The 17,076-nt window shown below is 33.6% G+C and overlaps 1 protein-coding gene across 2 annotated transcripts in view; it reads left to right on the top strand.

Annotated features, from left to right (window-relative positions):
* LOC149775961 (coiled-coil domain-containing protein 93-like) overlaps positions 1-17,076 on the top strand; it is a 79,124-nt gene that overhangs the window by 18,947 nt on the left and 43,101 nt on the right. For both annotated transcript variants that reach the window (XM_089940864.1, XM_089940863.1), the window contains exon 5: positions 506-604. In XM_089940864.1, coding sequence (XP_089796990.1) covers positions 506-604 — 99 coding nt within the window. The remainder of the gene's footprint in view (positions 1-505; positions 605-17,076) is intronic.

The following is a 17,076-nucleotide window of genomic DNA, read 5'->3' as shown; positions in this document are numbered from 1 at the left end:
ACTTTAGACTAATAGTCCAAAGGTGCCAGTTGATATGAAACTTGGTACACATTAGACTAATAGTCCAAAGGTACCAATTGATATGAAACTTGGTACACATTAGACTAATGGTCTAGAGATGCCAGTTGCTATTCACATTTCAGTTCTAGCTTGTTTAATGTTTTTGGTCCATTTGTATTTTCATCATTCATCCATTCATGTCTGGAAAAAAATACAATTTCTTTCATTTCCCTGTTTACTTTGCAAGAATGAACTTACCTGCATATTAATTCTTTTACAAGTCCATCAGTCTTTTATCAGACAATTTGGAGTGGTGTAAACTACCGATAGTTCAGTCTTCCTGTTATTATTATTTTATTATTATTATTATTATTATTATTATTATTATTATATGTGGAGGGTACATCATATAACAGTTTACTATCAAGAAGTCTTACATGAAACTCTTGCAATTATAAATAAATATGTAGTCATTTCAGGCCTGTGTGTAATTTTTTTTCTGCAGTGGCTGGTGAAAATGGCCATAGAGACGAGGGAGGAGATGGGTGACTACATCAGGGCGTTTTCAGTCTCCCAGTTTAACAAGAATCACAGCACACCAGAAGTTAGTAAAGATTACTAGGAAATTCTGTCTAAATTCAGTTTAGTAAACAGTGAAACCTGTCTTAGCAGGCATGTGCATACATAGGTAAAAAAATCATTGCCAGTGAGACCAGAAAAAACAATAATTAATGAAGTGTGAAATCCCAATCAGGCAGATAAAAACTATTATTAAAAAAGGATCATGTTAAACATTATGCTGGGAATTTATGGATTCTCTAGCAACGCATTTTTGATAATTAAATTATCTCTGTCAACACTCCAACATATATCAGTGGTATCTTTCATCTTTGTCTGAATGCCTATAATCTATAGTTGTTTTCTCATTGGTAAGGGAATATAGCAAGTTATATAATCAAACCAATCATAGTTATTGTTTCTAAAATGAGCAATAGTTCTCTAATATGTGCCAACCCTGAGGATATCATGACCAATCCACCAAGAATAACATAAAATAGATAGAGAAAGGTAATGAAAAATAAAAAAATAGCCATAAGATTAATAAAAGTAGGTCAGTGTAATCCACATGTGTCAGCAACTTATTGACTGAGTAGGTCCATATGACTTGCCCCTTAGGGTGAACCCTTAAATAAATAAGGCTGGTGAGTGCTTGTCTTTTGTCTACATACCTACATATATTAGTGCTGTTCCAGTAAAATATATATATCTCACCCCACCCCCCGGATGGCACTTCAAAAAAACTTCTTTAGGTTGTTTTGATTCTGACAGTGGCAGGTTGGTTAGGAAAATCACTGCTGTTGTGTGGTTGTGTTAACAAATTGAGAAATAGCTGGTGGGGTTGTCAGAAAAAAAAGGATATGTATTGAAAATCGCAATAAACCCCCTCCTAGTGAATAAAACATTGTGTCAGAAATGATGCCAGTACACATGAGTGCACCAGATATGTATGAATAAGCATACTTTTAAAGCAGTGATATGCATTCCGCAAAATAGGTCAATGACGCGGATATAAATCATGTGCTTTGTGCAGTAGACAGTTTTTATTCAACTTTTAACTTCAAAAGTGAGGGCCCCAAGTGGTCTAAAGCACTCACCATTCCAGATCACTGGCATCTCACATCTGTCTGCATGTGTTTGAGTCCAAGGCTCGGCTAGCAAGGGTACATGGGAAAGCCTGCCAGTAGCTTCTCGTGGGTCGGTGGTTCTTCCCTGGGTTTTCCAGGGTTCTTCCTCCACCAATTATACTGGCTGCCATGTATAGCCTATCTTGTGCTGAACAATGGCATTAAACCCTAGAACAACAACAACAACAACTTTCAAAGTGCATGTCACGACATAATTCGCGCTGCCAGTATCGGTGTTGCAGTGCTTGAAACACAAACGATAAAATAGCTGGATACTTCGGTTCAACATGAATAACTCTTAAACTAAATTTGAATGGTTCATGCTGACAATGAATTTCATGTATATCAGTCTGTTGGACATTGGACAGATGTCACTGGAAATACCAGTATGTGATTTTGAGCCCGAAATGGATGTAGATTGGGAGTCCGATGTATATGTTGGATGGACAGGCCTAACCTACTGTGCAATGTTATTTCGAAACTACCAGTCATGAATACTGCCAATTCAAAAGTTCAGTGCAATTTTAGTTTCTTTTCTCCAGACATTCAGCACTGACAGATTTTGCACTAATTTAAGTTGAGCATTCTGATAAACTGAATAAATAAGGATTTAACAAATTAAAAAGAGCATATTCAAGGTACCCATGTCTGAACAAGCAGACTATGGGAATGTTGGACTTAAAACCCTAATACAGCATTATGGAAGCAAAAAAATCTGGCATGAGAGGCAGCAAAGCACTGATTCAAGGAAGTGAAACTTTGGCAGAGTTCATGTTTGTGAAAACAAGAGAATGCCTGTGAGATGTTGAAAATTGCACAACCATAAAGAACAGAAAATTGCACAACCATAAACAGCAGACATTACTTACTCAGACCGCTCTGGTGGCCTAGTGGTTAGAGTATCTGCCTCAGAAGCGGGAGGTCGTGGGTTCAAACCCCGGCCAAGTCATACCAGAGACTTACAAAAATGGTACTAACAGCCGCCTCACTAGGTGCTATACATCACTATAAACTGCTACACTGCAGACATCATAGCAATATGACTGAAAAGTTGTTAAAGCTATGTTAAAAATTCTAATCACATACACACACACACTTTACTTACTCTGTTGTCTTTTCTCCAATAAATTCAAATTCTCACAAAAGAAGTGGACCTGTTTTCAAGTTTCGTTGGCCTACATTTCAGTTGACTGGAAAGTGATGAATGCCAGGAATGCCAAAACCAGGTTAAGTTGAATTATTATTCTTTAATGAAATGAATAAACAAATATTATGCATATTGGAACTTTAAGTAGTGTTTCATTTCGTTCAAGAAACATATCCCCCACATGAACCTACTTGAACATACTTCCGCATACCTCAACTATCATCACATTCAATAAATTCAAAGGTATGTCAACAGAACACGAGAATGTGTCCATTTGCTAGTGTCAGATTTTGATTCCACCAGAATAAAAACAGCACAATAAGTATATTAATTACATATCAATTTGTGGAAGAGTGTTGATATGGGCTGCCAAGTGTGTGAGATATTTCTGAAACTTTGATTACACGTTCCGATGTCAACTGACATACAAGCCTGTTATTTGGGTAGTAGGACAGCACTAAAACAGAAATAACTTGTGATATGTCTTACATTATTGGACTAGGTTCATCAGAGAATCAACATAATTAAGTGTATGTATATCTCTAGTTGACAGAATCACTATGGCAACAAAAGAATAGAGAGACTACCATTCATATCATGCAGATGTATTACCAAATGATGTACATGCTCTCTATGTGCAAAAATTAAATGACATTAAACATAAGGGACTGACTGATCTGTGCAAACTCAAAACAAGATGGATAAAATTTATCCTGTTTATGTTTGGTTATTCCAATGTATATTTTGAGCATGGTGATATTTTCTGCAGACATTTTGGCAGTGAGTTCCAAGCCATCATTTGGTATTTGTATTACAAATTGGATTACTTTTATCTAGTACACAACATGTTGAAGCTGTGTCATTAACCAATGATGAAATTTATGAAAAAAGACGATGTCATTCTGATATATGCATTGTTTACTACACTCCTGTCTGTTTGTCCTGGTTTTTTTTACCATCTCCTTTAGTTTTACTGGTACCAATACTTTTAATAAAATTGTAACTTCTATTTTCTTGCAATCTAAATGTTTGTGATCATGTATTATTGTCAAAAGGTAAAATATGCTTAGTTGTGTTGTAAAATCCAAACCTATTAATTAACAAGGGACAAAGTGGATCAACTTCATGTATGCACAAATTATTGTCATTTTACAGAGATTTTTTTAGAAACAGCAGATTAGTTGTACAAGATATATTTCACAAAGTTGTAGAACCAGCACTTGTGTTGTCACCACATATTCCATTTAAATAATAATATCATTATTTCTGCATATTCCAATCAATATTTTCCAAGTGGTATTAATTTCCTGATCTGATGTTCATTTCTTGTGCAATTTTTAGATATCAAGAATTCTTACAGTATCATTAAAAACAATGTAATCTGCACCAAATTGAGTTGTTTGAGAATAAATGCATTTTTTAACCCAAAAATCACTGAAGCTATGAGTTCTGACATTATAATCTTACATAAAATAACATTTGAAGTCAACATGATAGTAATTTAGGATGCAACTGTACTTATTTCACCTTTGGTATATTCAGATCTTGAATGTGATGGAGGAACATGGCTCCAAAATAAACACATCAATTTTAGAACCTGTTCATTGACCATGAATCAAGTACATAAGAGTCCAACTGAATTGTTAGAAAAGTTTTAATTCTTTTGACAACATCGTAATTAGCTGTCAAATATGGAGTAAGCCTGTGGTCTTTCTGCCATCCTGAGCAAGACCCTACCACAACCATGTGACCATGCCCAATGACATCACAGTAACAATTGCTATACAGCTAGAGATAACATCTTTTTGAGTATTTTGATATCTCTTGAGCTTTAAGAGAGTGGAACAGTAAGAAAGAGTGACAGATATTTAAGTGTTATGGAGATAAGGAACAATGCCTTTTCCTCCTGCCACCACCTCCTCATCAGAGATTGCACATACACACAAAACATAGATTAAATCCTGAAATCCTGGCAGCGTCCCTGCAGGAGAGATAACTTGACCATTTTAATTTATTTTATTGGTCTCTTGTTATCCCATGGTATTTCTGTTACTTGAACATTATCTTATAGTGTGTCCAGTCAGCATGGTCGAAAAAGGCATACAACCATTGAGAGTTGTTGAAAACCATGCTATAAATCAGTGAAGACAAAATAGAGTATATATGGGTTTGACTATCCCAGATTAGTTGATAATGAAAGTAAGATTATGGTTTCAAAAAATCTTTAAGAGCTTGTCCTACTTGTGACTGAAAAAAGTCAGGAACATTGTTTTATTAACATAATTTCCATCCCTTTATGGACTTGAGCTTGGAAGACTCGTTACTGAAATCAGCACCTGACTCTTTGGTGTAGTGTGGAAAGCACACATTTCAAACTTGTTTAGATCCAGAAAATGGTGCGGATGTTGTGGTTTTCTTTTCACAAAAGCTGTTGTCGTAAATGTGTCTATACTGATACAAATGTGATCATGAGCACTTGGAAATTTTAAGATACTGAATTTTAATATCGTGGTGTTTGCACAGGTCTACAGTGGGAATTGAATTAGTACAGCAAGTCCTGAACTCTTTCGAGTTTGTGCAGAAACATGGAATCCAAGCAGAATACATCCAGAAATGTAAATGTCAGTGATATACATATTCACAAACAATTAGCATAGTAGCAGGAAAAGTAAGTGACAAACTAGAAACATATCATAAACAAGACATACATTGGGGGGGGGCAAGATCATAAGAACAGGCTGGAATGGAAAAGTATAATAACAACAATAATGAGTAGAAGTGTGCCTCTTTTTTATGAGTGCAACATTATTTTCTTAGGTTCAGTAAGAAATTACATCGAAGGGAAGACAATAATGGGTGTACAGTTAACTAAACCATTGTGAATTTAGCTACTTAAAAGATGTATCAAATGGATTTTAACCTTCTGGTTATATCTGTTCTGGTCTGTTCCTGTCCATTCTGGTGATTATGTCCAGTGAATCAGTATGGTTGGAGAAAAAAATTGGCAAATTTAAAAATTAAAAAATCTTTCGGCAGATTATGATTATACATTGCTTCTGCCTCAGAGATGTGAATAATTTTATTTCTTGGTTTGTTGATTCTGGTTGTTGCTCATTTCAAATGCATCATTAAAAAACATTAATGCATTCTCATACTTTGCTAAAAATATTTATTACACATGCACATTTCCAGGTATTGGTGAATATAGCTTGAATAAATAAGAACAGTTCTGGTTAGAACAATGGACATTGTTAGAGAAACTTGAAGTGAGCTAAAATGTAAACTTTTCAGCAGCATGTGATGCACAATTGCTCAAGACTTCTCCATCTCATATGCTCACCATGAAAAATCCATTTGTACAAACTGATAACTTAGGTAACTGTCAGAAAGGCATTATTGATGATATTCAAAGGTCTACAAAAATTACTAGTCAAAATTGATAAACTCATACAGCTCTTGCAAAAATGATGGACTACAAGGTTCCCACGCTATCAGGAAAAAGTTGGGGGAAATGATTTTAAAAAATCCCGACCGTGAAAAATCCTGGAATTTCACAAATATTGATGAAAGTCGAGACAAACCCAGGAATATTACTGCAAGGCCATCAGTGATGATGATGCTGCTGACAATACAGTTAACTGCAGTGACTTTGATTTTACGAGTACTCTGGGAAAAAATGATTTCTTGACTTTCATCCATTTAAAAAAATTAATTTATGATATAAAAAATGTTTAACTTGCTATATTTCTTTTTTCTTTAAACTTATGTTAATCTTGCAGCAAGACATAACAATAAAGATGTCAGTAACTGAAATATATGTTCTTGCAAGAAATGAAATAATGTATTAGTTTGCAGAAAATATGCGACATCACTTCCACAGGCATTAATGTTTTTGTCTGACAAATCATGTATTATAAGTTTATCAAAACATTTGTTGAAAAAAATAACAAGGAATCATAACATCTGACCACACATTTAAAGCAAGGCAAGATTTATCTATTATTCAGATCAAAAGCAGCATGCCTGGGAACAAATAAAAATAGCAAAACATAGTGATCACTTTAGTAAACACACAGTTTAGGAAGGATACAAATTCATGATTTCTGTATTAGAATAGAAATCCCTATTATAAAATCTATATTCATGGACATTAAATTAGTAGGTATTAATTGTCTGATCAATGACATCTACAATAAATTAGTAGGTATTAATTGTCAGATCAATGACATCTACAATAAATTAGTAGGTATTAATTGTCAGATCAATGACATCTACAATAAATTAGTAGGTATTAATTGTCAGATCAATGACATCTACAATAAATTAGTAGGTATTAATTGTCAGATCAATGACATCTACAATAAATTAGTAGGTATTAATTGTCTGATCAATGACATCTACAATAAATTAGTAGGTATTAATTGTCAGATCAATGACATCTACAATAAATTAGTAGGTATTAATTGTCAGATCAATGACATCGGCAATAAATTAGTAGGTATTAATTGTCTGATCAATGACATCTACAAAAAATTAGTAGGTATTAAGGGTCTGATCGATGACAACTATAATAAATTAGTAGGTATTAAGGGTCTGATCAATGACATCTACAAAAAATTAGTAGGTATTAAGGGTCTGATCAATGACATCTACAAAAAATTAGTAGGTATTAAGGGTCTGATTAATGACATCTACAAAAAATTAGTAGGTATTAAGGGTCTGATCAATGACATCTACAATAAATTAGTAGGTATTAAGGGTCTGATTAATGACATCTACAAAAAATTAGTAGGTATTAAGGGTCTGATCAATGACATCTACAATAAATTAGTAGGTATTAAGGGCCTGATCACTGACATCTACAATAAATTAGTAGGTATTAATTGTCTGATCAATGACATCTACAATAAATTAGTAGGTATTAATTGTTTGATTAATGACATATACAATAAATTAGTAGGTATTAATTGTCTGATCAGTGACATCGACAACAAATGAGTAGGTATTAAGGGTCTGATCAATGACATCTACAATAAATTAGTAGGTATTAAGGGTCTGATCAATGACATCGGCAATAAATTAGTAGGTATTAAGGGTCTGATCAATGACATATACAATAAATTAGTAGGTATTAAGGGTCTGATCAATGACACCTACAATAAATTAGTAGGTATTAAGGGTCTGATCAATGACATCTGCAAATAATAAACCATGAAAATTTGTGATTTCACAGTATCAGAGACGTACATGGTTGACAGACAAACAAAAGGACAAAAGATAGATTATAATGAATGAATAAAAATAAAAATATGCAGTAGATTATATGATTTATAAGTATTCAGTAGATTACCTCCAGCCAGCTGTCATTTAAATCGCTTCTGTCCCCAACCTAAAATTAAATCACTTCTGCTGCCCACCAATTCACAGCCAGAAATTATGTCCCAAAAAATATGCTTCTGTAGGGGGCATTGTTTTTCTAACCCATAGCCAGAAATATGCTTCTTTCTGTAGGGGGCAGTGTTTTTCGACTAAAACATATCTGATGGTGGATCATAACTTTTTTAAATTGGTTCTATTGTGGGTTGGTTGAATTTGAAAGTGCCTTCCCCCCGGGGGGTATATGTTTTACTGGAACAGCCCTTAGTGGTATCTTTCATATTTGACATGCAACCCTGGATGCTTATGATCTTGTATTATGCTTTCTCATTGGTCTATTGAAATGGGCATGCACTGTAGAGCATGTGGCAGTTATTTCTATTGGCTAACTTAAGCTAAAGGAATAGGGTAAGTTTATCAAAGCAGATCGGTCACAGTTGTTCTTGTATACTCATTTGACTTATTGGCTAACCCCAGTTGGTAAGTGTACAAGTCACTTTCAAGTTTATACACACGAATAATGGTATTGAATCAACAACTGTGTGAATCTTAGTGATGTAATCACAAATGAACATTATTAACGACAAATTTCTGGTCAGATTTAGCTAACTAAATAGAAAATTGATGGACAAGAACACACCATTTATAACAGGAAATGGTTTTGATTATTATTTGCTGAATTGAATAGATGAAATAAGTTAGTGGGATTGATGGTGATGTAAGACTTTGAGTTAGCAGGATGGTGAGTTAAAGAACTGCACAGGTAGAACTAAATACAGATATATATAACAAAAGTTTTTTAGTAATTTTGTTTATAGCAATCTTGGAGGCAACTGCAGTAATATAGAAAAATCAGCTGGTCAACCAGATATTCAGAGCTGGTTGCCGATGGATATACATGTTTAATTTTTTTTTATATATATAGTTCCCTTCTCAAAACATATAGTGTGCTCGAATTGAAAAAATACATCTAGAGTTTTCCACTAGAGACATTCTTGTCCAAAATGGAAAATAATGTTAATTTGCATGAATAGAACCATTGCAAAAAAGAACTATTTAACCCTGTGGAAATAACAGGATACCACTATTGCTGTCATAAATGCCTCTGAAAAAAATAACTAAGGTGAACAGGCGACTTTTGGAAGAGAGATTTCATGAGAAACTTAGTCATGACTAGAGGTGTGAGGCATTACTGGTATAACAGTTTGTTGCCATATTTTTTCAGGTGGTACGTACCATGGTACATTTTTACTGCACCAGCATGTCGTTTAATATTGAATATTACAAATGCAATTATATTTAGGATCCTTTAATTACATTGTGGACATGTGTGACATATGCCGTTGAGGTGGCCACTGGAACGATGTAAAAAGTATTCAGGCCAAATCCAACTTTAAGAAAGATTTTGAATTAAATAAAACATGTCATGTTTTAAGTTATTTTAATAAAGTATGTGAATATGTTAAGTAAATTTATTCTTAGTAAGACAATCATCCTATGATTTTTAGGAGTCCACTTGTTTTCTGTCAGAACTTTATGTAATTTCTCGAGTCCACTAAATATTTTCTAGTTTGTTGAGTAAGTGTATTTTATGTTTACTGGTTCTGTCTGATAAATGTCTTGCCTGGGTGTTGGCATCCCACTCAAATTTTCCCCTCACATAATAGAGAATTGTAGGCTTCAGTATCAACACTCCTATTTTTTATCTGTAGGTTCTCTAATGTCATTACAATATCTTTCTCAGTGTCAGCTGTAGTTTAGGCTTAATCATCCCACTTTATTTAAACTGACATTGCAATGTATAGAAAATGTATTGTACATATAGCCAGTTCATCTACTTTTGGGTATGACAATTTAATTGTTATTTTTGGAGGGAGGGGCTGTGATTTTTGTTTAGATGAAATATTTTCCTTTAATGTCAAGATAATTCATTTTTTGCAGTAATATGTTGTTATTTTGCTATAAGTGAGAGCAAAATATTTTTCCAGCTATTGACTGGAAATTAAACAAAAAAGTGTCTGGCCCTGCTCCTAAAAATTGAATAGTTAGTCCTTATTGTAATTATAGTATACCATGGTATGGTCAGAAATACCTGTAGCAAGGTACAAAAATTTTCATAGTACCCATTTCTGGTAATGTGCCATTAAATGAACCTGCTGAAATTGTGTGTCAACATTCAAAGATGTGTTGAACAATGGCTAAACACCTACTGGTCGATGCTAAACCAGCGTGAATTTAGCTGCTTCCCAAAATACATGAAGGGAACCAGGAGAGAACACTCATTTATGGAGATAACCAGTTTAGTTTCCAGCTGTTTTCATGAATAAATGAAACCAAACGATTTATGTCACGGTCATTTTTGAGCTTGAAGGATCAACAGTGACATGGAAACAACATCCCACTGACATGATTTCTTAATTTGATGGTCATCACCTTTGGCCTTTCACAGAAAAACTGCCATCATACATCCAAGATATGACTGCCTGCCTTGTGATAATAACAAAAACTAACATTCCAGATAACACTCTCCTTGTCATGGTGGATGTCTGTTCCTTTTACACTAGCATCCCACATAAAGAAGGTCTCACAATGAGCAAAGAAGCATGGGATGGTTGACTTAGTCTACTGTCTTACTGTTTGGTCAAACTTTTAACACAAGTCTATAGTTTAAACATTTTTTTATTCTACAGTGAACATTTCCTACAAGTTAATGGAACTGCAATGGACATTAAAGTGGCACCTTTGTATGCTAATATTTTCATGAGAAGATTCAAGCAAAAGCTTCTCAATGAAGTACCCTATGTACTTCTAAACTGGTGCAGATTTATTGATGACATAATAAAAAAATGAGTCATATCAGGCAAGAATTGAAAAGTATTTTGTTGAATTCACCAGTAACTGTCAATTTATGAAAAATTTACATCTGAGTCATCATTCAGGTCTAATGTCTTCTTGGATACTTGATCTGCCCTACATAACCACAGAAGCCACAATTTCGCAACAAAATGAAAGCGAAACTCGGCAATCACTACAACTCTGTTGTTCATAAACCTGCCATAACAATCCTGGGATATTTTTTCTTCACTACCTTTATGCATATCTTTACTGAGATATACAGGATATCTATATTTTTTAAAATAGATAAATGGAAATATTTCCAAAGTGGAAACGTATTGTCATGATTGAAATATACCCATAAATCTACTTGATAAACATAGATTTTCTTTTATTATATATATTTTTAAGGCAAACACTGTTAATTTGCTTGGATTTTCTTCATTCATTGCCATTGTGATTAACAGCTGCAGTGCTACATTAATCATAACAAATTCCAAAATTTTAGAACTATTTTGGGGAAGCACCGTTTTACATTATACCATATACATCATGCTTCAGATTTGGTATTTTGTCAAAATAATGACTATTCGTATGAAAATGGGGACATTTTAATTTTTTTAAAACACATTTCATATGCGGATTGTCACTGTTAGGGTGCTGTAATTTAGAAATATCACATAGTCATTGTATCTGAAGTCTTCTGAGTGTAATATCTTTAAAAAGAATTAATGATTGTGTGTCTACTTGTAAGGTCTTTTTTCTTTACTTTTGTTTATTCCAATGTGGATTTTGGTGTGGCCTTTGCAAGCCTGCAGTCTATTGTTATAACTCTAAGTCTTAAATTATGTAACAAGAAGTTAAGCCAACAATTTAAGTTGAATTATAACTATCTCTCAACAATACAAACTCAAAAGTTCTGGAGATACTTACAGTATTGTGGATTAAATCCCAAATAATTATAAATGTCCTTTGATAAGTCCAAAAATATAGAATGTTCCAAATGCCATTAGTCTTGAATGTCATGATGTTGTTGTTGTTTTAGGGTTTAACACCATTTTTCAGCACACGATAGGCTATACATGACGGCCAGTATTAATGGTGGAGGAAGAACCCGGGGAAACCCCTGGAAAGAACCATCGACCCACAAGAAGCTACTGGCAAGCTTTCTCACATACCCACATTGGCTGAATCCGAGACTCGAACCCACGCAGACAGAGGTGAGATGGCAGTGATCCGTAACGGAGAGCGCTTTAGACCACTCTGCCACTCGGGGCCCTGAATGTCATGATGTAACACAATGATGCAATCCAGAATGTCTTTGAAACACAATAATTAAAAGCAGTGTATATAAATCCGAAAGGCAATGGACACTATAGTAGTTCCAGTGAATATATTAAAAACATAATTCTTCTCAAATTATATCTGACAGACTGATCTCAAACAGGAATTATTTGTTTTCCTAAATCCCAATTTATGCACATTTTCACTCATTCCAATAAATCATTTGAATAGAAAATTCCAGCCTAACTGTAAACAAGACATGGTCTAGATTGTTCTAGAATCAGATACTGTGTGAACATTACTTTCCATCTGTTAAACATTTCTAATGAAGAACTCAAAACTATAAACATAGGTTCCACAACAGAGAAGAAAACCAGTGGCTTTTAATAGTCAATTTTCTTTATTGAAAGTGATCTAAGATTAGAATTAAATACATATTTTAGGAAGAGACAGGGACCTCTTTTATCTATACAAGTTTTATGAGACTCTATTGGTGGCAAAAATTGGCCCTTATCCCATCTTGTCCTTTAAATGACATAGTATTGGAAATTAAATCCTAAATAATCCTAAATATCATGTCCAAAGTCCGAAATTGTAGAGTGTTCCAAATGAATCCAGTAGTCTTGAATGTCCTGATGTATCACAATGATGTAATCCAGAATGTCTTTGAATGAGTTCTCAATAATCCCAAAGTAGTGTTTTAGTCCAAAAAGCTAATGAGCACTTTGTAACTCAAATGAATAATTTAAATAAATATTTCCTCTCAGATTATATCTAATCACAACTGCAAACTCTGTTCATAGATTCTAAAAGTCTGATATGAAACAGGAATGAATAATTGTTTCCCAAATCCCCTTAATATAGAAATACCCATATGACCTAAGTGGGAATAGATTTTCTGAAAAACTAATGGAAAATTTCACTAACTCATTCCTGAGGAACTTTGATTCTTTTAGCTATCTGTTAATTATACTTTCAGTACCTTTGACCTCAATACCTTTGACTCTGCATATCTACTCTTTTGAAAATTGATATGTGGTTGCAAATCAAAGAGGGTATCAAAATCATGACATGATGGCCTAGACGCTTTTAAACTGTGGGTATGGAAATCAAGTGACTATATGTTATGTGCTTTTACTTTAAGTTACAGGTGCTGTTAAATGCTTGGGTTATCTAAGAGAAGTTTGATCTGGATTGAAGAGTGGTTATCATATGCATCACATGCTGTAATCCATCTTTACGTTCAGTACCATTATATCTACTTGTCTGTGCATGAATCATTGTATGCACTCAACATCAGCCATCTCTCCTTTTAATCTTAAGTTTGTCTACACCATGTATATATTTATTTATTCATGCATAAATGGGACCAGTCAAACTTGATCTTGTGTGTACAGGTGGCCTGTATATACAGGTTGTAGAGGTAGCAAATTTTGTAAAAATATAGTTGTAATATCTAATAATAATATGAAATGTGAGTATTTACAGTGTTCCCTCAATATGAGACCCTTCAGTATACTGTGGTCACTCATGTGGCATGACTCCCATTAATAATTTTGTTTTTTCATTACTTTTAATTTAATTAATTGATTTTAGTTACTGGCTGATGGGAATAATTATATGTAGTTTCATGTACAAGTGTAACAGTATAGTGTACAATGGACCCTGTAATACACACCTTTACTTGTAATAATAGTAAAATACATCATTATACTGTGGCCTCAGACTAAACTGCTGTGTATTTTTTTTCTCCCCTTAATCATATGATAATGAGAGAGTCTGCTAAATGCACTGCAGATAGATGGCACTTTGAGGTATTAGTGAGGTCAACGACCTTGTGACATTAGTTAGGTCAGTGACATGAGGATTACTTCTCACAGAGATACAGTAAGACATTGAACCTACTTTTCAGTTGGAAGCTAAGTTTTTACTTTAATGTCCTTTGTTGTCCCCACCCTATTTAATGAGTGCATTGCACTTTGTCCTAAATCCTATCCTCTGAGGGGTGGGGTGGGGGCAGAATGTGTGCCCTGCCGTCTTTTGGGATCTTTTATCTTAAATCTCCAGTGGTTTAATATACACTATATGATAGCATTCAGCATGTGCATTTATTTTGGGCATTGGCTTGGTATTTTCCAGCCCTGTTTGACACTTGCATTGGTAATACTATCTTAACACACAAGTGGATGGTTAGAAAATGACCTCTTGTAAAGAGGTTGCCCTCAAAAGAGATTTATGGTATATAAATACTCTTACAGGCAACCAACATCTGACTAGTGGTCTGGACATAACTTTGAACATTGGTTCATCAGAGATCATTGCATGAACAATCAAAACGTATTTGTCTTTTAGGAATCTTTTCACAGGACCTAAATTTGGGAAATGACTTACTTTCTTGATCCATTAACGATGTTAAGGTTTTGCAAATTATCTTATTTTCTTGGACATCGATTTTTTAAGAGTATTGAAACTGGGTTGATGCATTCATTTTGCATGGGAAAAGATGAGGTCACAATGATCTACTTTTAAAGCATCACTTATTTTATTATCTCATTAAACTTGTTATGTTGGATTATCTTGAAGCAAACATGTAAATGCTTTTCTCACACAAAAAATACTTTTATTTATAATTGAGATGAATTTGATATGGATATTCTTTTTTTTTTAAACTGCCGAAAGGCAGAATTCTTATTGTTAAAACATTGTCCATAAAATTTAAAAATTGTGTGGAGTAAGGAAGAAGCCTGTTGATTTTGGGATTAAAAGTTCAAAGGTCAAGGTCATTGACTAAAAAAGAAAAGTATTTTCCGCACAATGACATTAGTTCTACAGCACAGCAAACTTTGTGGATTTCATGCACCTAAAGTAAGGAAGAAGCCTATTGTTTTTCTATTAAGAAAGTCAAAGATGAATGTCACTGACTGAAAAATAAAAAAATAGTATCAGCACAAATATGTCAATTCTTGAACACATGTCTTGACCAAAATTTGTGGCTGGCTTATGGTTAGGCTAAAAACAAAATGATAGTGATTTTAGCGTCAAATGGTCATATATCAAGCTTACTTACTGACAGAAAAATTCTTCTTACATAATTATTTTTGTAGACATTGTATGTTGACCAACATCGTTGAGGGCATGCACTTAAATTAAGGAGGCAGCTTATTGATTTTGGTGTCAATAGGTCGGAAGTCAGGTTCATTGTTACTCAAAGAAAAATGGGCTTTGCTAAGTAATTTACCTTTTTTGCAATTCAATACGTTTTGTAGTAAAAAGTCAGATCATAGTAAATATAATGAGGCCAAAAGAAAAAATGTGTGTTTCTGGTTGGCTGACTATCTGTTTTTCATTGCCAACTCTAGCACTTTATTTCCACGTGGGGGATATATAAAAGAATCCCAAATTTTATTTTATCTAATTTATGTTGGTTTAGACTTGCACTTGAAGTGCTTAGTACATCATTGTGTGTGTGTGTATATGTATATATGTATGTGTGTATATATATATATATATATATATATATATATATATATATATATATATATATATATATATATATGTATGTATGTATATATATATATATATATATATATATATATATATATATATATATATATATATATATGCCCTTCTAGTGACTTTGTAGAAGAATGTTAAACATACTATTCACTGTACAGAGGAATCTTGTAAATTTGGATTTTTTTCTGGAAACTTCATTGTCCGAATACAGTTCATCAGATTCCTAAACATATGCTCCATTAATCCAGAAATCCATGTTCTTGAGCCAGAAATCAAAATCAGGGACCAAAGTGTCAAAGTACTATAAAACTTGCCTCGATAATCAGAAATAGTCATCCAAAAATAAGAAAAATTGAAGAATCGTATATGAAAATACAGTCAGATAATACAGATTTACCTATGCAAATTTGGATGTGTGTTAGTTTATCAATCTCTGATTGGTCCAGTTCTAGTAGCATATTGAAGTTATAAATTGATCATGTGGTCATTTATGTGCAAATTCTCAAAGTAGTGTGGCCATGTTGTAACCAGTGATTGTATGAACAGTGTCTTCCGTACTCACCAACGTGGGTGTTAACAATTGGGATAAAGTCATTCACACTTTTAAATATGATTAATAAATTGAGCGTGTCACTAAGTCTCTTTGTTGATTGCCATTTGTATGTAACAATCCCAGTTTGTTGATGGCTGTACAAATAAAGTGAAGTCAATCATTGGCTCATTAGGATTTATAATAGTTGTAAATTATGATTTTAACAGTGCATTATATCACTTGAACATGATGCATTTGACTGTGAGATATCTGTATTCATTGTACGCTTTACATTATTATGTTGACACCATCAGGCAAAAATAGTCAAGTAGAGATAGTGGCCAGGATAAAACAGAAGACTTGCCAGGCCAAAGATAACCCAAAAGCTACCATTGGCATATTATATCTGACTCATCCTTAGACACTAGCAAGTCGACAGTTGCGTCCATGCTGAATCAGCAAACTTAAGTCATGCTCTCCATGCCAAATATCAACACAGATTTCTTTGGGAACTTGACATAATATGTACAGACATGTACATAGAGTGATATGTTAGCTGTTTAAAGGTATGTTGACATGTATTTACAAGTTCATATTATAATAAAGTGAAATAAACAAAAGTCAATTGATGTATTCATTAATTTATTTCAACCATCATTGAATATACAGAACATATGCAGTTAGCAGATACACAGTACATG

Source organism: Sinohyriopsis cumingii, chromosome 18 (genome assembly GCF_028554795.1).
Source record: "Sinohyriopsis cumingii isolate HCF-2022 chromosome 18, ASM2855479v2, whole genome shotgun sequence".
Lineage (NCBI taxonomy): Eukaryota > Metazoa > Mollusca > Bivalvia > Unionida > Unionidae > Sinohyriopsis > Sinohyriopsis cumingii.
The sequence above is the reverse complement of the archived record's forward strand: the minus strand, read 5'-3'. Positions and strand labels throughout refer to the sequence as shown.